We start from the raw sequence: 27,869 nt of genomic DNA, 5'->3' as shown, positions 1-27,869 counted from the left end.
CAATGGACCAAAGCACACTGCTTGTAATCTTGTGGATTTAACATACTTTATGTCCTGCATGTCATTTTATAGGAATATGCTCAGACCTGCTTTTCCCTTGTTTACCTGCCCCATAATGTATTTCTACGTAAAAGCAAGAACTCCACAGTAAGGCCTTGCAGGGTTTGCTTATTTAAAATCAGGCTGTATAAAGCAGAGGCTTTATACACTTGTAGCACTTATCACAGAATTCACAATTATCTTTTAAGGGGCCTCCAGCAGAAACACAGAGTTTACTGCAACCAGTGACTTCCTCAACATTTATTTGAATGCCAACCTTAGAAAGTTGACAATTACAAAATTGCAAATGGAAGACAATTCTTGAAAATATGAAATGTTTTCCCGAGCAGCAGTTCTAATCCTTTGTTTTAAATGCATAAACAATGAAATGGCCATCATCCAGGTTAAAAATAAACTCATATCTGCAGGGTTTTCCTGGCGTTTCATACATTTTGTGCAGTACTCCCCAGCCTCAGGAAACAAAAGAATTAAGAACATTGTCACTGAAAAAAGACTCTTCAGTTAGGGTTTTATTGTGTATTCAGAAATTGTACTATATTTCAGTATTTCTTCTCTTAAGTAGTAAGAAGAAAGGGGAAGTTATCACTCTGGAACAGGAATTATATGGGATGTAATGCACTAAATCTAGTTGAGCATCAACTAAACTCAACTAAAGATCAGTTTTGCAGAAGGTGCTCTTCAGGACTTTAAAGCTTTTAGTAAGGTTGGATGAAAGATTAATTAAAAGATGGGAGAGGAAAAGTAAAATCTTGTGGGGTCAAGGACTGTAACTATCCAAGGATTTGGAGACAGGGATTCAGCCTTGTTTCTTGTGCACCAGAGTGAACATGAATGGCAGAATTCTTTGAGTGTTTTCATCTTTATCTATTCCTTCTTATGTTTTATTGTCATGGGAGAAACTGGTAAAGGTTGAAATGATTGGTTTCTTTTGGACAAAACAAGCTTTTATGGTAGAAGTTCTTTACCTCTCAGCTGAATAACTGCTGTTACTCCAATTTATAAAGCCATTTAAAATGTCTCAATGAAATCAATCTTCAAAACCTTTCTACATTCTGAACTAAACCTTATTCTTGCAGTGTATACTTTCCATTTGAGTGGAAGATCAGAACACAACTGTTGGAAACTGAAAATCTGCTGCCTTAGAAAAATCCTGAATTGATGCAGTAGTGAAGGTACACAGACATTGGGTAGAGAAATTATAAACTTATGTCTCTATAGTTAGAAGTAAGAATATCTCTTAAGTAGGTAAGAATTTATATTAGGTAAAATAGTTTGAAGTTTAAACTGTAATAGTATGACTTATAGAGGAAGTTAGAGATCCAGAAATTTTAACAGAGGTGTGTGCATCAGTGTGTGACCTGTCAGCTTAGTGGCTAAGAGACAGATGCAGTGCAGCAAAATTAAGCAAAGGTGACAGGTTAATAAGTGACAACAAGCTTTGTGTCAACTGCCTATTGGCTAAAATGTTATAAATTGCTGTGCAGAGAAGAAATGGGTGACTTCCCTGAGCTATGGCTGACTTGTTGCTTCTAAAACCTCATGCCTTGAGACTGATATCTTATTGGGTTACTTGAGCAATAAATCATCTCAAAGCATGGTGGTCCCATCCCTTGTATTTCATATCAACAACAACAAGTTTACCCAAATGCACTTCACAAGTATTTAAAGGTTGGGCTTGATGGATGATCTTGGGGGTCTTTTCCAACCTTAATGTTTCTATGATTCTATGATGTTCTGTTTGCAATCAAAAGGAAAAGTTAATATGGACAGTAAGTTTGAAAATGTTACCAGGACAGAAGGAGAAGTTTTCTGTGTCTTATTAATTTCCTTTTATATCAGTGTTTTTTAGACTAGAATCAGAGCTCTTCGGATTAAAAAAAAAAAAAAAAAAGTAGTATAAAGCTCAAGTTACTCTATATTCTGATTCTTATACAAAGGACTGAGAACAGTCAAATTTTGCATCACACAGAGTAAATTTATTTCCTTGCTTTGTTGCCTGCAGGATCCCATAGGATGGGGGAAATAAATTTACTCTCTGCATTCCAGCTATGGTCTTGTGGTTATTCCTATTCATGCCACCTGCCTGTGTCAACTCTCACAATCCTGAAAGATGGACTCAGGGTGAGGCTGACCACAGTGCACATGAGAGCAGTGGAAGGTAGGCCTTGCTCTTTTCCCCATAAAAAATGATGATGGTTTCAAGAATTTTTTGATGTGTAGTTTTTAAAAAAGAAAACACCAAGGTTGCACCACCAGGCTGAACAAACTCTTGTCTGAGGTAAAGATCCAGAGTGAATCCAGTTAAAAACTTTTTATTTTGGTAATTTTAGAGTAATTCTTATGAGATTGGCCTAGACCAGGAAGCTATGAGGGTTGTCAGAGCAGAGAGAAGCACTGAAGAAAGGCTGAATGAGGGCAGATTACTTCCAAGTAACCTTGTCTTTTTTAACTAGAAGGTCTGAGGACTTTTCTCCCTTGCTAGAGCATCTTGTACCTGGTTTGTAATTTTCACATTTTCTATGAAACTAATCTCTTAAGCTTGGGATGTGATGTGTCTTTTGTTGTCCTTGGTTTGATGTAAAAATATAACCAGCTGAAATGTGCAACGAACACACTGAAATAAGATAAAAAGGCCTTAAAAAGTAAATTTCAAAAGGTATTAAAGGTATCACAGAACTGATGTAAGTGCCAAGAGCTGGTCATTCTAAAAGCATGTAGATTTGAGTCAACAAACAAACTATAAATTGGAATGAAGTAGGAAAATAAGGGAATGATATATTTTTATAATATGCATGTAATTTAATGTCTTTTCCTTCTGAGCCCCTGATTTTTACCTGCTAGATAGTTGTCTGGAACTGTGTTAGAGAGACCCCATAGCAAACTGCATTTATAGCACTCTAGATAAACATTGAACAGAATATGGAGCTCAGAAGCACCACCACTCACAAAAGATGGAGCTGAAAACTCCCCACTAACATGGATATAAACAGCAAACCGTCATCTCTACAGCACCTTCCGAGTGGGTAATTATGTTCCCTTGTTGATGCACTGCTGGGGTGTTAACAGCTCTACCTGCTGCCATGCATCCTTTTGGGATTGGTGCAAAGGGTGACACAGGCTGTGGTTGCCTGAAACCTGCAGTGCTTTTGTCACACTGTGAACTTCCCCAGGTGAATCCAAAATGTGGCCTCAAGTGGACGTGACAAATAACAGACAATGCTTTTGGCTGCACTCAGAGAGCCCAACGAAGGCAGGTGCAGACTCTGGGTTCTACACTGGGGACTGGGGGATCCAAGGAACCTCTTTGCCTGTGTCTTTAACACCAGTGAAGAACCCTGGGACCTTCAGAGCCCTCGTTTGGAGGATTGCAACTTGAAAAGTGGTAAGCTCCCGGTTGACTTTGAGCTTGTATTTGCTGCTGCAGCTGAATGCAAATAATGCAAGTAAGTCTTTGGGGTCTGATGGGTTTCATACCAGTGCACTGAAAAAGTTGGCCAGGGTTATTGTGAGACCCCTCTCCTTTACTGTTCAATAGTGTTGGGAATCTGAAGAGATCTCAGTTGACTGGAAGCTGGCAAGTACTATTCCAGTTCTCAAGAAGGGCAAGAAAGAAGACCATGGTAACTACAGGCTAGTCTATTTCAGTTCAGGACCTGGTGAAATCATGACCAGGGTATTCTGGGAGTTATTGAAAATCACTTGAAAAACCTTGCAGAAATTGATCAAACAAAAATGAGATCAAGAATGTAAAGCCAAGCTTTACTAACTTACTATCCTTTTATGACAAGGGTACCCACCCAGTGCACAAAGGGAAGGCAGTGGATGTGATTTTTATTCCAGCAAAACCTTTGATAAAGCCTCTCACATTATCCTTCTGGATGAATTGAATTTATCCAAATTCAAAGATTTTGAATTAGAGTATTCAAATTCTCAAAGAATTAGATAAATGGGGAAATACCTCCTCATGGCCAGTCAGTACTGATGTTACCCAGAGTTCAATTTCAGGCCTGTTCTATTCAATGTTCTTACCAAGCTTGGGCACGGGAATTGAGTGAAACTAACTTTGTTGTTGACTAAATTAAGAGAAACAATTGATTCCCTCAAGGGTACAGAGGCCTTACAGAGGATAGAAATTAGAATACTGGGCAGTCACTGATGCTATGAAATTCAACAAGTACAAATGGCAGGTTTGGCACCTGGAGTGATGTAGTCCTGGGTGTACATCCAGACCAGCATGCTGGGCCACCCCTCTAGGAAGTCTGTTACTCTGTTTGACCATTCTTGCTGTAAAGAAATGCTTCCTAAAATTAAACTGGGACTGGGCCATCTGGAGATCATCCACTAAGGTGTGTGGACTTTTTAAAGACAGGGTGCAAAGAAGGTAGAGCCAGGCTCTTTTCAGTGCTGTCCAGTAAAAGGACAAGAGGCAATGGGAACACACAGAGATTATTCTGTCAAACATCAGGAACACAGAAATCTGTTTTTACTGTGAAGGTGAATGAGCATTGGCACAGTTCCCCCAGAGACATTGTGGGGCATTCCTCCTCAGAGATATTCAAAAGCCACCTGGATATTGTGCTGTGCAACTGTAGGTGTCCTGGGCAATTTTGATTCTGTGTTGTTCCTGCATGGGCTAATTTCACCAAATTCCTCTTTCTTTGATACCTTCCTGGAACCATACTAATGTTTCCAAACTTCTGCTCTAAATAAACTCTGTAAGTTGAAACAATGAATTCTCTGAAATTTCCCAGAGATTTCCTAGCTCCTGCAGTGCATCTGTCAAGCTCTTAAAGTGAACTGCAAGAGTTATGTCTTGTCTTCAGTTCATCTAAGGATTAGACATTTTAAATGATTGCATTGAAATTTAAGTTTTGTTATTGTAATTCTTGCACTACCTCCTAAACTCTTGAATTTCACTTCTTGGGGAGTGGAAAATAAAGATGGACAAGTTTTATGAGGAATCTCCTGTCTTGGGATGTAAATAATTGAATGAATAGCTTAGAAAATGAAATAGTTTTCATTATGTATGAATGATTGGTTCTCCAACAGACATTCTAATTTAATGCATACATGTCTTAAATATGACTATATATTTAAAACTTAAATTCAAACATTTTCCCAAGAGGTTCACCCAGCTGGTATTTCTTAAAGGACAATAGATGAAGTAAGGAAAAAGCAACATATTAGATGATACACTGCATAAGAAATTTCCAGAAATTATCTGCATGTTGAGTGCTCTGCCTCCCAGCTGTTCTTCAAATATGAAGCACCAGTCAAAATTACACCAAATAAATAATCCAATGTTTCTAAAGGGCTTTTTCATTCCTTCCAGTTTCTTATAGGTTTCTAAGCTAACACATCAGGCCATTATGCAAATTAAGTAGTATAGCATGGAAGAAAAGAGGTTCCACACAAATTTCATTTTGTCAGGTTTTTTTCTGTTTCTGAAGTGTCCTCACTTGTATATATTTATTTATAAAGGTGTTGTGCAGGATGTGCCACTTCTCCCAGATGTCATCTGCAGAGCTGCAACTCTCAAAACTTTCACTTCCAGAATAAACCACAACTTTTTGGGGAAGTTGTTTACTCAGGAAAATAATCTCGTTTTCACAGTTTATCACTGTGAAAACATATAAGCTAATACTTACTTGACTACTCTCTACAAAATGAGAGTTTGTTCCAGAAATGCTTCATGCAGGAAAAGTCAAGTTAAAGTTCAGAAAATGCTTGCTATTTTACAGTAAGGCATATGTTACTTCTTCAAGAGATTTTGGGCAATGTTTTTTCCTGAAGCAGAGTCAAGACATTTCCCCAAGAGAATTTATTTTCTGGGGTGGAATTTCCAGTTGGAAGTAGAAAGACAAGCATGACCCTCTGTCAGCAGTGGTGCTATAAACAGGACTCACCTGACTCCCTATCCAGAGTTAGACTAAGAAAGGATTCTGTATGCTGGTGACATTGCAAGACTTCATGGTTGGCCTCAATGGCCTTAGAGGCCTTTTCCAACTTCAAATGTTTCTGAATGATGCTAAGATTTGATGAGGGTGTAGCCAGTGGCTCAGCATGCATGGATGAGTACATACATTCATCTTCCGATTTCTCTGGGGGTTTTTTAAAAATTTTGCTGCTTTAACAATCTTTGAGAAGTCTTGGATTTGTTTGGGTGCAAAATAAGATTAAGAACAGGCATGGATTTTTTTAAAATACAGTTCCAGTCAAGAAGCAAATAGAGATTACAGATGTTCAGGTGTGTGGATTTAAAATAACTTAGTACAAACAAGAGTGAGTAGATGGCAGACAGGAACTTGTAGAAACTTGAAAGACATTTTACAATAAAGAACATGCATTATTTGCACAGAGAGGGCATTCACACCACCTCTGCCAGAAAACTTGAGCACTGTTAATACGAAGTTAGAGGTGTAAGTTCCCATTCAGTCAAAGAGATACTACCAGGTGTTAATCCAGAGCATTTAAAACTGGCATGTAGGGGAGAATTACACCCCCAGATCGACCAGCTGTATGAAAAATTATTGTCTTCTTCAACACAGAAATAGCCCACAACCAGCATTCTAAATGATAGAACAGTATCTGTGAAGGGCAACAGCAACCTGTGACACATGGATTGCTGATTTGACACTGATTTGACCCTACAGGTTTTCCCTCTTGCAAATAAATCACCACATGCATGGGAGAAAGAAAGAACCCACCAGCTTTTATTCTGTGTTAGTAATACCTTATGGAATTCAACCATCAATTCAATCATCATCTTTTCTCCTCTAAGGTATTTGTTAAGTGAAGAAGTATATTATCAGAAACCAAGAGGAATTAGTTTCCAGGAAAGTGAAGTACTAAGTAGGAGTTCTTAGAGTGCAACAGCAAAGCTGAATTCATTTTGAAACACTTAGGGTTACTAAGGCATGAGACCCCTTTGGTCACTCTTTATACCTTAACCAAAATAAAACAGAATTGAACACTATACAATCTTCTTCCACTGATAAAAAATCATGGAAAATAATGAAAAAAAAAAATCCTACTCTAGTGGGGGAAAAATCATTAAAGGGAAACAAAAGTAATTAGGTAAAGGACGTCGAACATTATGTGGAAATGGCAGACATTGCCAAATTGCCATGTTCCTGACTATTGATACAAATACTGGTGGGGAAGGATTATTCTCTTTTCCTCATGCCTAGCATTCAGAGGTGAATAGGGATGTGAAGTAACTAGCTGAATAATGAAAGGAGCGGGAAGAAACATCAGTCTGTGCAAGACACTGTTTTCATACTGATGCTAGAAAACATGTAGGCATAATTCATACAAAATACTCAAACACAGAACACCAAGGTCACAAAGTAACAACTCTGAAAGCAACTCTGTCTTCACATCTGAAGTTTTTAAGCTGGGAAAAACATAACTTACTGGTATTTAATTTGAATTCTCTCTCAATAAGTGGCAGGAACTATATGGCCTCTCTGAGGGCTGTTGCATTATTTACTTTTTATTGTTCTTGGGAGTGTGTTGTTAGGGAAGAGGCAATACAGATAACACCACAATATCCTAAGACTAAGCCTCAGCAAGATCATGTTTCTGGGGAATCATGTTTCTGCCAAAAAGGAATTTAATGAGGTGACAGATTGCAAAGGATAATCTCCAGCCTTCCTGGCCAAGAATACAGAAATAATTCTCCAGGTGACCAAAGAATAGTTTCAACCAGGAACTAAAACAAGGTGTAGAATCACAACTTCTGTAGAACTTTCTGGAAGGGCATGAAATCTCACATGATTTGCATTGCCACTGCCATTTCAAAAGGCATGATTTCCCTGCATTTTGATACAGATCACCAGCCATTTACAGACATGTTGGACACTCTGCACCATCTCCAAGCTGGTTGCACATATAAATAGTGAAGTATGTAGTACAAGATTGACAATTTTTAAAATTTGAAAGTGGACTGTGGCTGACACTGCTTATGGTCACCCAGGAAATGGTGTATTTGAATATTGAATATTTGAATATTGAAAATACTATCATGAGACATATGAATTAGGTCACAGATAAAATTAGATTGCAAATCCAACAGTTACTGTACAGGTACTGTTGTTTTTCACCATTATTGTAATGGGACCTAAACTAAATTACTGTGGGGAATTTTCCCAGAACACTTTCTATAACTTCTTCTTCAAACATGACTGAAATTCTTTTTCACTTATGGAAACCAAGTCAAATCATTTGAATCTTACAGGAGAAACTCACAGGCATTAGGCAAGCAAGGACAAGAATGAGAAGGGCTTATAAACAGCTTTTTTTTCCTGTGGACTTAGTCCATACAAGACAGGGCTTTCCTTTGACAGTTTGTTTTTGTTTTTTTTTCCTGTTAAATCACTGAGTCTCTAAAATGAAGCAATCTCTGCATTGATTGATTGTCAAAAGGTTTCTTCTGTCCACCCTAAACCTTGCTGGTCCTCCTTTCAACTTCATGTTCCTTCTTCAAAGCAAAAAGCTTTCAGCCCCTTGTCTTTAATTTTCATAAATTCACAAACATTTAAAGCCAATCCACCATTATAGTCGGAATTTCTTCCATGAATCTCCCCCTCCTCCCCACTATCCATTGAACTTCCATGTCACTCACTGGCTTACAGAGTGGTTTTGCAGAAGTCCACAGTCAAATAAACTGTTTTAATACAACTTTGTCATAAGGAATGCTCATTCTACATCACTTCAGGGTAGTTGTCTGCAATTTTAGTGACTTCACTCACCTCATTCAAGCCACATATCGGATAGTTCTATGAAACTCCTATATATTATTGTTATATATTGTTTGCACTAAGATATTTCAGACAGAAATAGGAAGCATCAATTTGATACACAGTAAATAAGGCATTTCAACCAGACAGAGAAACACAATGTATTATTGTATGAGCATCAGTGCTATTTGACGTATCCTAAGCTGTGAGCTACTAAAACTTATATAACTACAATATTCTGAAAAGGCAAAATAGTGATGACTTTCTCTGAGGCTGAGATTTGACCAACCACTTCAAGGGAAACCTATTCAGCTCAGGTACACTGTTTATATTGACCAAAGGGTTATTCAAAGAATTTTTTGTCTTCTTTTTGTGTGTGTGTTTTCTGGCATCTAACACAGCTTTGAACAAGTGCACAGCTGTTGTAGTGCATCTAAAAATCTTGGTACCTCCCAAGGGTAAAACTCACCTCTGGTTTGTGTAATGTTAGTTCCTACCTGAAAACCTTCTTTCCCTCCCCCCCCTTTCCCATTGGCTGTGACCTCCCTGCATCCCCTGATCACCCCTGCCCCCTGGTATAAGAGATAAGACCCAGAGCATTTCGCTCTCTCTCTTGCCCCGGATGGACGACAGACAATAAACCCGGGATTATTCCAGCAAGTTTGAGCCTCCTGTGTCTAGATACTTTGAGTCCGTGTTGTATCCACTCCAGGACCCCCTCCACCGCCTGTGCCCAGAGACGAGCAGGCACCACGGGGGGTGGGACAGAGGGGTCCCATCAGGGAGAAGGATAGCAACAGTGTTCCTCTTAAACAGGGTTTTTGTGTTTCTGTGTCTGTATGCAGAGCTAGGAATAGAAGGAGACACTACTTTGGAATTCAAAATACCAGTACTCTGCAGACAGTGTAGAATATGGAATAAGTGGCCTGAGAGAACTAAACAATGGGCTTTAATGCTGGGGAACCAACCTTTAATTAACCCAGGGGGCAAAGGGGAGAAAGTATTTTGATTGCTGAATCTCTCCTGTAAATTCAGCTTATTTCAGTTCTTCATCTTGTGTAGAAAAGTGACAATTATTTGCACTAATAAAATACACAGAGAAGAAACTCTTCCAGGTATCTGTTGTCTGGAAGTAAGAGAACAACCAGAGGATGTCACCACCACAGCCAATACTCCCACCCACCATTAAGCTCATAGTCAATAGGTTCTATGAATGATACAAAATACAGTTAAGTTCTACAATGTATCTCAGCACTTCTATGTATGCAGATATATTTATGTCTATACTGATCTAATGCTGACAGTACATCACTTAAAAGTTTAGCAATAAATGTGCAGGATTGCCTAAACTTAAAAAAAATTTCAAGTCTCCTTTGGATGGTGTCTTCAGTTGCAATAAAAGATTTAACAAAAAGTATGTATTCTATTACCATCTGTGAAAACCTGGTGCTGCAGTGTTCTTTACCTCTTTCATGACCCATCCCTCATAACTCATATCATAAGAGATATCTTCTCTTAATGGCCCAGCTGTTAAAACCTGCTGTGGCAGTGTTCTTTATCTCTTCCACAACCCATCCTCCATCCAGGGGGATATCTTCTGTTAACGAGCTATTAATTCTCACTGCAAGACTGATAAAATTACATCATCCCATTGTGAGATGCTCCACCCAGAGGGAGGAGCCAAGCATTCCTACCTGGATATAATCTGAGACTTGGAATGCCACAAGCAGCCTTTCTCCATTGAACTCCCAGAGGAAGACTGGATCCACCTACACCACCAGACCTTCAGAGGAAAACTACACCCTTTCTATGGAATCATTGCTTCAACAGAACCACATCTGTCACTCCAGGAGGACTGCAGCAACTATTTAATCAGACTGCTACCAACACCCTGACCAACAGGGTGTCAGGTTGTACACTGATTCTGCCAGTGGATTCTTCTTCTTTTGTTTTTGTATTTTTTTATTTTTATAAGGAAGGTTTCTGCCTTCCTTAGCAGACACCTGTCTTTTCAAACCAAGACAGATGGGGAGGAAAAATGTATCCAAAATACACCCTCCTTTCCAAATGCAACATTTAGGTTCATATTAAGCAAGGACTTTACAATTACCTGCAGCATCTTTGTGTTGAGGTGAATACCATCAGTTTGATCTTTTTGCCTTTTTATTTCCTCTTGGCACAAAGCCTCCAGCTGAAGGGAGTTATTTGGGTGTCCTAGGGAGTAATGTAATTTTCTCCGATGCACAGTCTTTAAGCAAATATGTAAAGAAAGAAATGCCTTCAGTAAAGAATGTACTGACAGCCATAAAAAGGAAGTAGACTACAAACATTTTCTATAAAGGTATTCAGAGAGACAAGGAAAATGGAGCTACTTCTTGGCTGTCTGGATATAAACTCTGCAGTACAATATGCACCAAAATGCCTCTCTGCTGGCCTCTGCTCTCATTTTGGGATTTATTTTCAACAAAAAATCATCTACCATGTGGTAAGTAAGATATATTTTATATCTCAATATTTGTAATATTTTTAATACTCTAGGTGTAATCTCAAGACACTGTAGCATTTTCTACATGATCTCCATTATGATTCTGTTCTCAGTTCTGATATTATTTGACAAAATATGCCACTTCTATGAATGATGGTAAATAACAGTATTTCATTATCCCTACATCATCGTTCTTACAAAGGAGTGCACTCATACAGTAGGAGCTATCTGGCCACACCACAAGGTCACAGCCCTCACTTTGGATTGAGAATCCAAGTGTAAAATGACAGGCAGAGCTGAGAAGATTAGAAAGAGGCAGCCCAGAGCTGAAAGGTGGGAGAGAAGGGACAGAGTTCCACGAAATACAAAGCTTCCAGGAGAACTAAGCAGACTGCAAAAACAGAAATTACATCTGTGCTCAGCTCAGCAGAGAGTGATGAAGCAAACACTGGTAATGAGAAAAGTAAAATTTTATCACTCTGATGCCCTTGGCATTGGTTACACTAAAAAGTATTCCAATATATTCATGATATATACCTTCACATCCTCCCACTCTTTCAGCTGTCTGTTGAAGAGATGCTGAATATGACCAGTAAAAGGGCTGAGTTTCTGCTCATGTTCTTTTAAAAGACTTTCCACGACCAGTTGGGAAACAGAAGAGAGCTCCTCCTCAAACCACTTCAGCTGATCCTGAAATTCTTTTTGGAAAAGACAGGGTGTGTATATGACACAAACAGCCTGGAATTTTCTCTCACATAGATCACGTCCCTGACATTCTTCTTCTAGGTGCAATGCTTTGAGAAACATACACTTGCACAAAGATGTGACTTTGTACAGGTCTTTTAACTTAGTCAAGTGCCCTTCTGCTACACTTTTTGTAGCTGATAATACATAGAAAAGAATATTGGCTCCATTTCCAGTAAAGTCAACTGGAGTTTTTCACTGAGTGTGATTGATTACAACGACATAATTCTTGGTCACTGCAATTTTCAGCTTATATACTGAAAATTACATACACAAGGAAATGCAAATCTGAACTGAATGAATTTACCTGTAAGACAGAAATTATAGTAATCATCTGTCTGCCTTTGGTATGACAGCAGTTTCACTCTGAGCATTTCTGCCCAATGTTCAAATGTGTCTAGCAGATCTTCAAGCATTCCCATCTGAGGATTCTTCTTTTCTCCATAGAACTGCTGCAGAAGGGAAAGATAAACCAGAAAAAAATGATGACAATACATTTAAACATGTCACATCTACGTATATAAGAGTGGGAGAGGAAAGGAAAATTTTTGGACTGTCTGCCAAACATTGAAAGAATCAAATTATTTCTCTGACACAAGAATACACCTATGAAAGCAGAACTGACTAAAGAACATGACATTTCCTTCCCTCACCAAGGCAGAGCAAGGTGTTGTTACCCTTCCAGAGAATATTCGTAATAATCCCCTTCAAAGTACTGAAAACCAAAAAAAATTTAAAAATTTAAATTGATGATCAAACTGTTAAATAATAACACTGGCAATATTCACTGTTTTTCCAAATATTTTGTTCAGATTAATTTCCATATGCTTTTCAGAGCATACACAAACCAATATTCAGAATGCCTAAGAACTTTTCCCCACATTAGCACAGATTCTCTTCAGATGCAGCCAGGACAAGGAGCTATTGTAATTGCTCACTGGAGAGCACTGCCATGCCACTGTCAAAAAAAAGTGATCTTAGCCAAATTCCTGTGCCCAAAGAACTAAGTATGCATTTTAGATAAAGAAAAAATATTTGAAGGTGGGTTGAGCTGTTTACTGGAATTATACTGAAAAAGAATATGGAATAAAATTCTCAAATGCTTAAATATCTTAAGCACTAATCTTCATAGTTTTGTATGGCATGTATAAAAGATCTCAGTTCTATGGAGTACAGCTGCACAGATCCAGAAACAATATGATAATTTTCTTAGAGAAAGGGAATGGAACCTGTTTGCTCATTGTTTATCCTGCTAATGGAACACTGAGCACAAGAATGAAGACATAAAATGTATTGGTCTTCTTAGGTGTGAAAAGAATTGAAGCAGAGGCTATTTTACATTCCCCACCCACTTCTTATAAATGTACAAAATGGGCTCCAGTAAGACCCCCCACTTCAGACATTAGACAGAATGAACTAGGTGGCTTAGATCTTCACTCTTACAATGCTGCAAAAAGGAAGTGCTCTGGAACTACTTTGACCTATAAATATCAAGGCTAAATACCTTCAGTAGTGAATTCTATAGGTCACAATGATACATCCATCCATCCATACATACATACATACCTCCAGGTTTTTTATAGATTAATTTCTTGTTCTGGAAATATACGACTCACTCAGACTTTGGAGGTTTCTTTCCAAGTATCTGTGCTCTCTCGTCCCTGGTAAGAGATTTCCTGCCTTTTTCACTGGAAAGGAAAAACATTAATTTTAAACTATCCACAAGTGTTTTCCTCTCTGACTGATGATTTGAGCTAGTCAATCATACAACAGACATGAAACTAAAGAAAAATTAGAAAAAAGGTAACTCCAAAACTAGTATTGCATGGTTCTGGCCAGGACAGGGTTAATTTCTACAGCAGCCAGGAGGGGATATGAGCAGGACCTGGAAGTTATTCCCTACCACCTCTCACCATTGTGGGGGTGGGTGGAAGGGTCCCTGCTGTTGGGGAATGTGGTGGCAGTCGGGTACTGTCACGGGTTTCCTTGTGGTGAGCATTCACATGTGAATCGCTTGCCTCTCTTGTACACTTTGCTATTAACATCACTGCTGTTACTGTTCTTCTTTTAATCTCATTGCTCTTTCTAGTAAATTGTTCTTATCTCAACCTTATCTTCACCTTTTGTTCCTCCAATTTTCCTCTCCAGCTGCTGTAGGGAAAGGGGAGTGAGAAAGTGGCACACGGTTTGGAGTGTTTTGGTAGGAGTGCAAAATTGGGGAATACCATTCTCAAACCATGACAATCTAAATAGAGTATTTTGATGGAAAATGATTCTCAGAATTCTCCTCTAAACTCTCACTTGTTCAAAAATTTATTGTTGTTTTCACTATTACAGTAGCTCATTTCCTCAATCTGTGGACTAAGCTGAAGACAAACTATTTAGACACACCTGAAAATTCAGCCCCACTGATTTAAGGGTTAGTCTATATTTCAACAACTGCAAAATACAAAATTGCAGCAGATTGAAGGAGAAAAAGAAAAATGTTTTTCCAGTCAAAATGTGTGGAAAAAGCCCCACAAAGCTGATCATGTGGACATAAAGAGGTAAGAGATTCCAAGGGATAAGCAGTAGATGGAAAGAAGGGCAATACAAATAAGCAGTATGAATCTTTCAGTGTATAGACCAAGTCTAGGTAAATTCTTGCATAGGAATACTTTAAATGGAATTCCTCACTTTATGGGTCTCACCTTTTTTTTCGCTTTGTTTCACCCCGAGATGAACTCTTGCTAGAAGACTTCTGAGAATGTGCATCAGATACCCTCTTCCTTACTGGGGGAAGAATTGCTTATAGTTAACAAGGGAAGAAGAAGGATATTGCATAAATGCCAACCAACTGAAGTTTTTGATGTGTATATGTATACGGTATTCTTATTTCTATAATGTTTCCTTATAATATGTAGGGGACAACAACAGGAGCAATCATTTCTGTCAGACAGGCCTGAAGTAACTCAGAAGTGGCAACAGCAATAAAGGTTATGAGCTGGGGCATGAGTCCCAGGAATGTCACAGGAAATACATGGTAAATGGAAGAGATGTAAAGCAAATTTGAGGCAGGTTAATAAGGAGAATGAATGGGCTACATTCATAGTATTAGTGGTCATGGGGACTTGTAAATGTGAAAGCTTTGGAAATGGCTGGAGGAGTCAAGGTCTGCAGAAGAGACATGAGGAAATGGGAACACTAGGCAGGGAGCATCTAGGGTTACCTCTGTGCTCACTTTGGAGTAGATGATAATACACTGTGAGAATACACTGATTCCCTATATATTTCATGATTTTTGCACCACTTCTTTTCTCAACCCTGCTTCCCTGTTGCTATCACAGGTACTCTTTATAACATTATTATCTCATTCTGCAGCTTTCATTGTTTTAGGAATTCAAAATCATCTTAATCTAAGTAAAAATGTCCAGGAAAAGAGGTGAGAAGCACAACTATCTCAGAGTTCCTAGCATAGAAGCCATTGGCCTGGACCGTGTGCAGTAAAATGCCAGGAACTGCAATTTAGATGAAAAGAAAATATTAAAAGAAATACAGGCACACCTGGATCATTTGTCCTCCCGTGGTTTAGGTTTGGGGATTTTTTTGATAGGTCAAATCTAAAAAAAAAACCAAATTAAGTACTACTGAATAACAAATAGCAAACAAGGCATGCTCTCTATCCCTGTCACGTGCTGAGCTAAATTTCTGAGCTCATATGTAACAGATAGGATTACTTTCACAACTGACAGTGTACATAGAAGTAATTTCATGGGACTGATTTGTTTAACTGGTATTTTGGAATTTCCACAAGCAAAACTACATTAAAATACTATTTGCAAATCAAACATTTGTCATAGTCTTCATTTTACACTTTTTATATTCAGTCAACTATGCAGCAGATAATCACCTTTTAACTAAAATAAATCTCTAGAAGACAAAACTTAAATACCTGAAATTTATCATTGTATACTAGATGTCACTTATTACTCAAAAATATATTTGGCTATGAGAAATATTGGTTTTAAAAAGAAAGCAGTCTCAGCTAGACTAATTTTTAAAGTTAGATCAGAAAATACATAGTAGTATTACCGATGACCAGTCTATTCACTAGTTCTGGGCAAAGAAAATATAAATAAAGACAAGGAAAGAAAAATACCTTTAGGCAAACAAGTACTTACCCAGATAAATTTTTGATAACATTTATTGCCAAATCATTAAACATAGATGTATCCATTCTGCTTGGATTTAACAAAGGGAATTTGTCAGGATCCAGTCCCATCACCATCCTTTTGCTCTCATCTCTGAGACTATCTTCTCTGCAATGAGAGCTCTTTTTTGCTCTCATCTCTGGGACAGCAGGAGCAATGGAATCTTGTAACCTCCCATTCATGTCAAGAGTTGTTAAGTCCCCTTGCAATGTCCCATCTGTGTCAGGAGTGGTGAAGTCCTCCTGAAATGGGAAGAAAGATAAAGGAAGCCCTGTAGACTGTAGCAGGCAGTTAGTGAAAGCATTCCATGTAATGACCGGCTACTAAAGCAGATTTTCTAAATGGACAGTATCTTGCTTCACAGGCTAAAGTAAATTTTTTGTCAGCAATGTTGTTACAGCTATACAGCTCTAAAACACTTCTAAGCAGTTAAGAGTAGGTTCTCATAATCATCATAAACAGTATTTAAGGATATACTCTTAAAACAATGATCCACTGAGATTACAAAACAAAGACAGAATTTCCAGAAAAGGGAGGAAAGAAAACAAGCCCCATTTGATAAAAACAAAATCCCTTCAGGACACATCTGGGATTTAAAAAAAAAAAAAAAGAAACCTGTGAAATATGTACCTCTGAATAGTGTTACACCTTGAAAACAAACTCTTGTGAAGAACTGAGCAACTCACTGCAATGCCATGCATCTCTTTCAGCGTTCTGTAGACTTGGTGATTTACTCAGCCTCTTAAAAAGGCTGTCCTAATGTTACAGTGTCTCTGACATCTTGGCATAATGCAGATTCTTTTTTCATTTGAAAATTCAAAGCACAGATTCTGAAAAGCCATTAAAGTATGTACACAAGAAAATTCTCTTCATATTAAAGGAAATAGAGAATGTGAATGTTATCTTACAGTGGCATGTGGAATCTTTGCTTTTACTAAGAAGCAGTCAAGGCACTTGCTCCTCTTTTTCAGCTGTTCCAACACCTCTCTGGCAAAATCATACAACTTTTCAGAAGTTAAAGCCTGAAAAAGATGGTAAGACAGATGGTATTTACTAAACTAACTGTTCTAACCTTTTCAAACATGCTGACTCTTGCAAACAACATATTTGCCTCTGTTCTGCCACCAGTTTATGTACACATACATGGAAGAAATGAGATTGTATACGAGGCTGAGGTTTTGGTTTGGTAAACAGGAAAACAGGTTGTCCAAAAAGGACTATGGTGGTTTTAAACCCAGCTAGAAATTAAGCACTGCACAACTCAACCCTCCTTCTCTCCCTCCTTGCCCTGGTGAAATGAGGAGCAGAATCAAAGGCCAACATGTATATTGAGATAAGAACAGTTTAATAATTGAAAGTAAAGTGAAATACAGTGATAATGGTAAATAAATAAATAGTAATAATAATAATAATAATAGTAACAACAGCTATAATAACAATAATAGTAAGTGAAAAACAAGTGATGCACAATACCATCACCACCTGCTGACCGATGCCAGAGCCCCTTCCTGAACCCAGACTGCCCCTCCCAGATAACTCTCCCAGTTTACAGACTGGATGTGACATCCCATGGGCTGCAATATCCCTTTGGCCAGTTTGGGTCACCTGTCTCAGCTATGCTCCCTCCCAGTTTCCTTTGTGAACCCCCTGAGTGACAGAGCAGGAGACAAGGAAAAAAAGTCCTTGACTTAGGATAAGTACAACTTAGCAAAAACTGATTTATCAACACCATTCTCATTCTGAACCCAAAACACAACACTGCAACAGCTACTGAGAAGAAATTAACTCCATCCCAGCTGAATCCAGGACAAGGATCTTTCTGAGCAAAAATTCTGTGTTCCTGCCCAGCCCCAAATATGAGGAAATGTAAGTCTTCCTCAAAAATACTACTTTTTACCAAATTAATAACAATTAATAACAAATCAAATTAAGTACCATTTTATGCTGATGAGAAGTTACTTCTTTATCTGCAGTAGAACGAACATAAGCATCTCTCTTCTGCTGGAGCTTTTCCAGGTAAGACTTTCATGTGGCTGACTGCAAATTGGAATTCGCTACCTAAAGCAGAAGCAAACACCAGAGAAGTAAAGTCCCCATCCACAGGAGTTTCAGAGGCTCCACTTTCATTACCATTAGACCATTAGAACCACTGATAAAAACTGGTTAAAAATCCCTGGTACTCAGAGGAGAAGCTGAAAACAGTAATTCACAAAAGCAATGCTTCACGTTGTTTGCTGCACCACACAAAAATGCTGGTGAGTTCAGATGTATACACTCAATGTGCTGCAAGGCCATAGCGTGCCAGCACAGTGTCAGCACTATTAAAAATAAGCTTTTCAGCAGATAGTGACTGCTGAAAATAGCAGATCGATAGAAAACAGGTTTGAAATCAACATAAAAATAATGTAATATTTGTCCACTATGAATTCAGCCAAAATCTCCTCAAAGGTATAAAAAAGAAAATTATTATAACGAATTTAAGCAAAGTTCTGATGTTTCTGTTTGTACCTCTGATTTGATTTGCTGTCGTAACCTCCTCAAAGATTGATGGACCTTCCTCATAAAGGCTCGACTCAGAGAGAGAGAAGCAAACCTTTTTTGAGACTGCTTGAACAGTTCTGTAGCCTTTAAGAGTGTCAGAAACAAAAGACAGAACAAGATAATTTTTCACTTTTTAAAACTGAAGTGATAGACCTTGCCATTTTTACTAATTTTTTCCATCATGTAATTGCCAAACAGAACAGATTTACAGTTCTAATCTGAAAGCAGGCTGACTGCAAATCCCATCAAATATGTCAACAGAAAACATAATTTGAAATAATGTAATTCTGCATACCTGCTCCAAGCAGCTCGATTTTATTTGCTCCACATCTGTTTTGATTGAACTTTCAAAGGAGTCAATTTCTTTACTTTCTTTCTGAAGACACTTGCTGAAACACTTTACCTCCTCAGAAGAAAAGTTACCGACCTCTGAAAATAATCTGAAAGCAAACATAAAAACAATTGGCTGTGAGTCATCTTTTTCCCCAAGACTGTTTCAGCTCAACAGCCCTGAAACATATATATCAACACAAATGTGATGAAAACAGCATAATAATTGTGGTTTAACAAGATGCATTTATTTTTTTAAATGGGAAACTAGATGAATAACAAAATAAAATTTACTTTTACTCTTCTGCCTATGCAACAAACGCTGATTCCCAGAACTCAGTCACCATTTATAAACAACACTTCTATGAAATCTATATACCTGCAACTTTTGAGAAAATCCACATTTGAATCCCTTAATTTTCCTAATGCTTCCTCCAAGTGCTGCTGGTAACTTCTCACAGTAACCCTGATTGACTCCAGGTGGTTCTGGAGCTCTGATTCCAGACTGTTGCTGGAAGAAGCTGACCTAACAGCAAATAATAAAAGGTAAGGAAAGATGTCTGTAAAGGAACACAACACAATGATTCAACAACTGCTGGCTGTAAAGACATGAGCAAATCTGAGGACTCAGAAGTGATTTATGACTCTCAAAGCAGCTCCCCAAGTTGGGATGGTTTGGATGAACCCATGGAAGGTATCAGCAACAGCTGATACTATTGCGTCTTTTTCTTCAAAAACAATTAGTCAGCTGCTCTTACAGTGCATGTTCAGTAAACTGGATAAAATCTAAACCAATGAAACATCTTTTCTACTTAAAGACTGTCAGATGAAAATTTCCAGGTGTTCAGTCCTGATTTTAATTTCTTCAGGGCAAGAGAATGAAATTCTTTACATGTTTTCAAGTTTTATCAAGTAGTCTTCATTGAAGAGCACTAACATATGAAAGAACAGGTTCAGAATGCAAACCATAAACACCTCAGACAGAAATCAGGAGTATTTAACTAGGGAGATTCACAGCAACAGCAGTGGCACACTTACTGCTCAGTCACAGGAGCGTGGAGCAACTCAAACTCCAAGTGACTGACTCGGGAATTGAAGTGTGTGTTGAGGTTATTTAGCTGGTCTGAAAATCTGAGGAATTCAGCTCTCTCCTTTTCCAGGCCTTCTGCCAGTACTGCACAGTGGCGCTCAAGATGCTCTTTGTGAAGTGACAGTTCCTCTGAGAAGAAAGGAAGTTTACAACAGGAACATTATTCCCTGTTTACTGTGAACTATCACTATGCCCAGTCAACCTGTGACCAGCAGCAGCAGCAGCAAAATAAAACAAAGCCATACCTCATAGTAGCTGAAATATACAAATTAAATACATTCCATTTGGTTTCTTTGACTTTTCTCCTGTGGAAGACACAGATCCTTAACAGCTCCTAATCCATTCAAACCACATGTGTCTCTTGTCTGCTCCAAGCATTCTTTTTCCTTTAGTTTTGGTCATTGCTGACATCTCCATTTATCTCTCTGTTCTCAGTCTCGTAACAAAACCAATGGCCATATTTTTTAATGGAAAATCATTCACTTTTCCTAGTTTTGTGAGGGAAGGAAAAAAAAACAGTTTTGGTCTCTCTTCCAGAATGATAGCTGGATAAATCAAGAGCCAGGCAACCACCTGAAGAAAGCTGCCAGAAGAAGCACCTGTCCTCTTTGCAGAAAAAGGGAAATTGAAAAATTACTTGCCTGCTCTCCAAAAGCAGAATTTTTTGCTTATGTGTTAAAGACGAAGAAACCTGTCTAAAATCCCTTTTTCTCACCATAAAAACTTGACACTTCCTATGCAAAAAGAGTTTTAATTAGACGATGCTCTGTAGCTGCTCAATGATATTTCACAGAGTTAAATCCTCCCTCTCATGTTTTCAGAAGCTTGGCCCTGACATTTTGGCTCTCCCAACTTGCTAATTTCTTTTCCTGCAATACTTTTAAAATATTTTTTGTACAGCACAGACTCTTGTTAAATAATTTCAAGGTGGATGAGAATTCACAAACATTGACAATAGAATGTTCAATATCTTCTGCAATCCAGTTGTTAATCAAGGCACTACTGTCTATTTTTCCAAAAATAACACAGCACAAACCAGGAAGAGCTCTAGAAAAGAAATATCATTTTAAAAATATGTAAGTAACATAATATACTGGGAATTCTTGACAGCCAACTGCTTTCTATTGTCTTCTACTACTAAGTCAACTAGTGCTGAAACAGATTTTGGCCCACTTAGGACCATCATGTTAGGAACACATGTGATGCTCAGAATACAAAAAAAAAGTCAATACCAGCTCGAACATTGTAGATTTTTGTCTGTATATCCTCCTGCTTTCCTTGATGCAACTTAAGATGCAGCAGAAGTTTTGAATTCAGCTCCTCTTTCTTGGCAGCTACAAAGACATAGGAGTTTGACAAGGATTCTGCAAACCATTTCTCCAAGTGTTCAAAAAAGCAGAGGCGAATCCTATGATTGAAAAAGAAATATTATGGTGAGGAACAGCAAATAATAAGTAAGAATTTATTAAATACATAATTTCTAAGAATTTAACTTCTGGCTATAGGAAGGTATGGTTTCAGTACCATTTGCATAATACTGGTAGAATTTTTGAGCTAGCTGCATACTACTGAGTACCAGGCATTTTACCTTCAAGGCTTTGCAGGGAATTTGGGCAAATTACTTGTCTCACTAAATAATTTTCCTTAAATGATGAATATTCTGTAAAGGTAAATGTTTTTATAAATGTACTTTGACAGCCATGGATACAAAGCAATATAAACATTTTCTCGTATTTGTATGAATTTCAAAAGTGGATTAATGTAATAATTGTACAATCAATTTTATAATTAAATAGCTAACAATATAAATATCTAATTAGACAACACTAATTAGATAACTTTTCCTCTGTAGTCTAATGTTTCTTCTAAGCAGCTGAAATTTGTGTGTTACATAAAGGGAAAGAACAGAATTTGTTTTCTACTTACCTTTCCTTCAGCTTGACAGACATGGCTTCTGTGAGAAGTACATATTTCAGATACATAGGAAGGGATTCTTCTTTTTCAAAACTTGTAAGGTAACTCTCTGTGATGTCAGTCTTTCCTGCCTCTTCAACTCCAAGAACAGTAAAAGTGTTTCCACTAGCAGTGGAGAAAATCTCCGTGGCAATTTCAGCACTTTCTGCCTCGCTGCTCTTGGATGCTGACTGGGAAACAGTGGGAAATTATCACGTTACTTTTAAAGGTATCAGCATAGAATTAACAGCGCACCAGCTAGTCTAGGAATCCTAAGGATATTTAGAATAATGTCCTCATTCTTAATTTGGACATTTACACAGTGCTGGCAATATTTATATATTTATATATTTATATATTTATATATTTATATATTTATATATTTATATATTTATATATTTATATATTCATGTATTTATATATTTATATATTTATATATTTATATATTTATTTATATATATGCCAGCAAGACATAGGCAGAGTCAACAATGTTTGAAAACGTTTTCGTTATGGTATTAATTCATGGAAACTGAAAAACAAATATGTAGGTACAAATACTTAGCTTAAATCATTCACTACAGGCTGAGAACACTGTGATGAAAGACAGATTAGAAAAAAAATTATGAAAAATTATCAAAAAGAATGGTTGTGAACTGTTTTATACACTCCATTTTCCCATAAAAGGATCTAGAGCCCTGGGTGCTTTGTATACAAACTAACCAAAAAAGGACTTTCTATTCATTCTCAGCAAAAAGACTTCCTATTCCTCCTTATTTTGGTCAAGACTGCCTTCACTTTCAAATGTATTCTCTTGTTCACTTACCTGCATAATGCTCAGTCCCTGTTCTGCATGCTCATTTTCTTCACTTTTATGAGGAACACTCTCCTCATCTTCTTCTTCCTCTGTTTCTGCAATTTCCTGTGCCAAGATCACCTGTTTCTCCGTTAAGTTTGTTTCTCCAGCTGATTTTTGACAACTGTCCCTATCTTCTGGCACCAGTTGAGAGAGGCCATTGTCCTGCTCTGCTCTGGGCTGGGATGTCCTTGCTTCGAGCCCTGGGGGTAATTTTGGATGCCACAATGTTAGAAAGACCTAAAGCTGCTAGAGAAGTCCAAAGGAGGGTCACAGAGATAGTGAAGGGTCTGGAGTGGAAACCATACAAGTGGCTGAGGGCATTTGGCTCAGCTGGAGAGAGGAGACTGAGGTCACACCTCACTGGGGGCTGCAGCTCCTCTCGAAGGCAATAGAGGGGCAACTTTAATTTCTGCTCCGTGTGACCAGGAACAGGACCCAAGGGAATGCCTGGAGCTGTGCCAGGGGAGGATTAGACTAGGTACTAGGAAAAGGTTCTTCCCTCAGTGGGTGGTAGGCACTGAACAGGCTGCCCAGGGAATGGGCACAGCCCCAAGGCTGCCAGAGCTCCAGAAACATTTGGACAATGCTCTCAGGGATGCACACGTTGGGATTGTTGGGATGTCAGTGCAAAGCCAAGAGCTGGACTTTCATGATCCCTGTAATACCCTTCCAACTCAGGATACTCTGATTTTCCTCTCCTTGCACAATGCTCTCTGCTTGCTGCTCCACTGTTTGTTCAGCTTCTGAAGCCTCAACTAGTTACTTACAATTAAAGCAGACTTCTACTGGTTACAGTCCAAAGAAATAGAAATTGAAAAACAAGTAAGCAGAAATACCTGTTTGGACTGTTGAGGTATTATTTTGATCTTGAACTGTGGAGTCTATCGTGCCTTGCAAGTTCTAAAACCAAAACAACAACAAAAAATACCTGCCACACTGTTTTAAAATATGGATTTGCTTCTAAGAAACCCATATTCCTTCTCAAAATGTTTCTATTTCAGTAAGATATGATAGTCTTGAATAGATCACTTACTATCTAAAGAACCTGTAACACTCAAATAGATTATTTTAAGTCTATTACCTTGTAGTTCTTTGTTCAAAAGGCAAATGGATTTGCTAAAATGCCGTTTGTAACAAGGACAGAGTTAAAAGTGGGACTGAGAAATGTTTTGTTTTCCCTCTGCTATCTCTACCAAAAGCACTTTATTCAATGGCTGAAACAATACTTTATATAATCTGGATTTTAAAGGTAAATTTTCTCTAAAGTGAAAAATGAATACACTAATAAGGTTCTAAACCAGTAGATATTTTCTTTTTACCTGTCTGGAGATTCCTTCACACTAAAATGCTGGCTGATGGATATACTATAAGAAATCAATTCCCACAAAATAGCTTTTGGGTAAGCCATTACTTCATCCATTACAATTTGCTTGAGTGTCTCATTCCTGTCCAATTTAAGGTCACTGTTGAAGAGACTCAAGTATGTATAGAAATAAAATTCAGTATGATTACAGTGCCTTTAAATCTAAATCTGACCTTCTGATCAGTCTCATAAAACCTTTAGGCTAAATGTTGCGACTGACCTGTTTACACTGAATACAATCACATTCTGGCTTGTTAGAGATTAGTTCATTACAAATAAATAAATGCACAAAAGTTAAGAAATATTTATAGTAAAGCCTTTTACATCCTTCCTTTTGGATGGGGAACCATACAAACACTGCTTACATAAAAGATGTTAAAATATTGTCTTCCATGTTAGTTCTGCACTGTGCTTAGCTGCGACTGAGCCTTTCTGGTCCATCTTCCTTTCACTTGAAAATAAAGCTACATCTTGATTCAAGAAAAATCAATGTTCACACTTGTTTTCATTTACATTTGCATTTGCTTTGTCTCCTAAACAAAGATAATTATGGGGAATTTATGTATATGTTCAGATAGGTTACATTCCATTTCTGCAATCTGGACTTGTATTTTCACTTGGTCTGTTACCTCTGACTTTCTTTTAACTGCTCAAATGAGTGTGGTTTTTGAATGATAGCAGTCTCACTTTGTCCCATTCCTAAACGGTGGGTATTATTTGCCTTAACCTTGTTCAATATGTACATTATTTTATATTCTTACATGAAGTAAAAAGCAGTCTTTTCCCATACCTTCACACAATAGCATAAACAAGACCTAAGTAGTACAACCAGCGTTAAAATATGCTTTACTTTTTAAGTTTACAATACAAAACTCATACCTAGTTCTAATTTGATCTAAAGAGGAAAGGGCTTTCTCCAAATATTGCTTCAGCTCTTCTTCACAGCTTGCCATCTTCATTTTTTCCAAACTTGTATCCAGATTATCTTTCATCATCTAAGGCCACATGAAAAAGCTAGTAATAATGGTTTAGTAGATACTAAAATCTCCATTACTATTTAGGATTCAAGTAAGTTAATTATGTACATATATTCTACACCAATAAGGGAAGTTACCTTAGCAAAACTCATCACCCATGAAGATCTGCCTAGATAATGAACACCTCTGACATTGCTATCCCAAGCTGGCTGTTGTAACTATGAGAACTTTGCATCCAACCAGACTCTATACCTGCACAACATCCCATAATAGCAACTTGCAGCCACTTTATACAGAAAGCAGCAGTGATCCTTAACACTGCTGCCCTATCAAGAATAAGACAGGACTGTCCATTCAGTGTGAATCAAGGAGTTAGCAAAAATGCACTTGACTGAATGAAACTGAAAAGTAGAAATTCCAATACAAAAGTCAGATATGATGTTTTTAATTTTATAGCAGCTATTTTGAATTCCAGAGGGTTCTTTGCATTAGGAAGTCCTTTCTTTACAGCACACCCTTGTTTTTATGTTTATACCTGAATTATGTTATCCTGTTCCCATCTGCATTCATCTACTTTCTTCTCAAGTACATCTTCCTGCTGGGACAGTTGGAGCTGATGGACATCCCAGAGAGCCATGGCATCCTGAACATAGTTGTACAAGCCTTCACAATGCTGCTCATGCCATTTAGCCATCTCCTTAAAATCACTCTAAAGAAAAACATTCAAGTGAACAAGTTCTTTTTAAACTGCTGGAAGGTGAAATGAATGAGTAAGAGGATATGTAACGTGATAAAAGGCTGCCTGGAATTACATGACTGGTATTCAACTTGGTGTCTTCTATTTGGAGAGTTAAAAAAAATGAAAAATCCAAGTAAACTGGGAAAGAATGTGGATTTTTGTAGTACAAGTTGAGAGTATCAAAACTTCTGTTTATTCTGGCATCATAAAGCACCAAATCACATTCTACAATTTATCACATTAGGAACAACTGCCCAGTCATTTTTATATATAGAATCACAAAAGATCAGATTGGAAGACATTTGGGAGATCATTTAAATATATTCCTCTGTCATAAGGCAGACTGGGTGGGCCATACGTCATTCATCTCTATCATATGCATTTCAGATATAAATTATAATAAAAACACAATATATTTATATTACAAATAATAAACACAATAATTATGAATTCTTCCACAGGAAGCTTTTCCACACCAAACTTTGCTTCTTTGTAGTGCTTAGTCACACTGTGGACCTCTTTCTAATGTGACATCAATAGCCTACAATGCAGAAGGCATTGCAGGTGGGAGCACAGGAAGAAAGGACTAATCCCAAGGAGTGATAAAAATAAATGTAATAGTCGCACATTCATGTGCTCCAGTTGTTCTTCAAACCTATGTTTTAGTTTCTCAGTCATCTGGAGCATGTTGGAATGCACAATTTCAACAGCTTCTACTGTGCAAATATCCAACAGGGTCATCTAAGTGAAAAGAATAGCAAATTATTCACATGCATATAAGAAATACTGCATGGCTTTCAGAGAAGATGGCTAAACTTAGTGTTTATTTGCTTGTAATGGACAGAGGGAAGATTCAACCTCCTAGAGCCCACATTCCGTTAGTAAACAAAACAATTCAGTTGGATACAAAGGGAGAAACTGAGGCAGAGAGGTGGAATTCCTTTGCCAAGATAAGATGGATTTAGCACAAAGGCTGAGGGTCCTTGCATCCTCCAGGTAAATGCAGGACAGCACCCCCTTCATTACTGGCATTTGTTACAGCTTTTACACATTTCAAGTACCTTTTGAACAGAGTAAGAGGTTAAAAACTTGTTATCTCAATGTTTGGCGGATCCTCAAACATATTTTACTGTAATGACATATCGTACCATCACTTCCACACCCAAAGCTGACACTCACCTTGCAGACCTGCACTTTTTCCTGACATTTGTCCTGGACCAGCTCATACTGGATGCGCATTTTCTCCATGCACTCCACATTAGGTGTGTCTGAATGATATGGAACAGACCACGGTCAACATTCCTGTACTTCACAGTGCAGTGTGAAAAGGAAACATGACAGCAGCCCTGTGCTGAATCTCAGCACAGGGACAGATGCCAGCAGTGTCTGCACACCACTGTGACACCACCAACCAATCAAAAGAGACACCTTAATACACAGCTGTTTATAATTATGCTTCAAAGTAGCAAGTTATTTACAATTGCTACCAACCTCCATGCTACCATACAGGCTACAAAGCTCACTGTGCTCTGCAGCAAGAGAAGGCAGACACAGAGGGAAGGCATACTACAGGACTTGGAGAAAGGAATTATCTGCAATATTTCCCCTCTTCTTCTCTGAGAGTTAAAAAGGAGGATTTTTTTAGGATTGAGAACTGATCCATGTCAAAATTAACCTTCTATTTCCCCCAGATTAATTCTAACAAGCCAGTTTCTGCTAGATCTCACCATGACTAAGTGTTTGCACTGGCCAAAGGAAAGTGATGTCACAGGCAGCTTCTTTGGGTCTTACTAGTAGCCA

The 27,869-nt window shown here is 37.9% G+C and overlaps 1 protein-coding gene and 1 pseudogene across 2 annotated transcripts; both read right to left on the bottom strand.

Annotated features, from left to right (window-relative positions):
* Positions 1 to 10,750: 10,750 nt before the first annotated feature.
* LOC147651572 (coiled-coil domain-containing protein 180-like) lies at positions 10,751 to 12,527 on the bottom strand. Its single transcript, XM_086841988.1, has 3 exons — positions 12,338 to 12,527; positions 11,824 to 11,984; positions 10,751 to 11,049 (listed from the first exon to the last, which is right to left on the bottom strand). The coding sequence occupies exons 1-3, from the start codon at positions 12,525 to 12,527 to the stop codon at positions 10,813 to 10,815; spliced, it is 588 nt and encodes a 195-aa protein (XP_086698114.1). The 3' UTR covers positions 10,751 to 10,812.
* Positions 12,528 to 12,623: 96 nt separating this feature from the next.
* LOC111944535 (coiled-coil domain-containing protein 180-like) lies at positions 12,624 to 26,846 on the bottom strand (annotated as a pseudogene). Its single transcript, XR_015273813.1, has 19 exons — positions 26,697 to 26,846; positions 25,866 to 26,039; positions 25,233 to 25,348; positions 24,310 to 24,435; positions 24,072 to 24,106; positions 22,958 to 23,190; positions 22,108 to 22,325; positions 21,414 to 21,589; positions 20,130 to 20,310; positions 19,471 to 19,617; positions 19,057 to 19,201; positions 18,729 to 18,845; positions 18,156 to 18,278; positions 17,129 to 17,242; positions 16,191 to 16,462; positions 15,574 to 15,629; positions 14,721 to 14,802; positions 13,647 to 13,718; positions 12,624 to 12,745 (listed from the first exon to the last, which is right to left on the bottom strand). The product of XR_015273813.1 is annotated as a coiled-coil domain-containing protein 180-like (transcript).
* Between the last annotated feature and the right edge of the window lie 1,023 nt (positions 26,847 to 27,869).

This window comes from Cyanistes caeruleus, chromosome 9 (assembly GCF_971803275.1).
Source record: "Cyanistes caeruleus chromosome 9, bCyaCae1.hap1.1, whole genome shotgun sequence".
Classification (NCBI taxonomy): domain Eukaryota; kingdom Metazoa; phylum Chordata; class Aves; order Passeriformes; family Paridae; genus Cyanistes; species Cyanistes caeruleus.
This window is presented reverse-complemented; position numbering and strand designations above follow the sequence as displayed.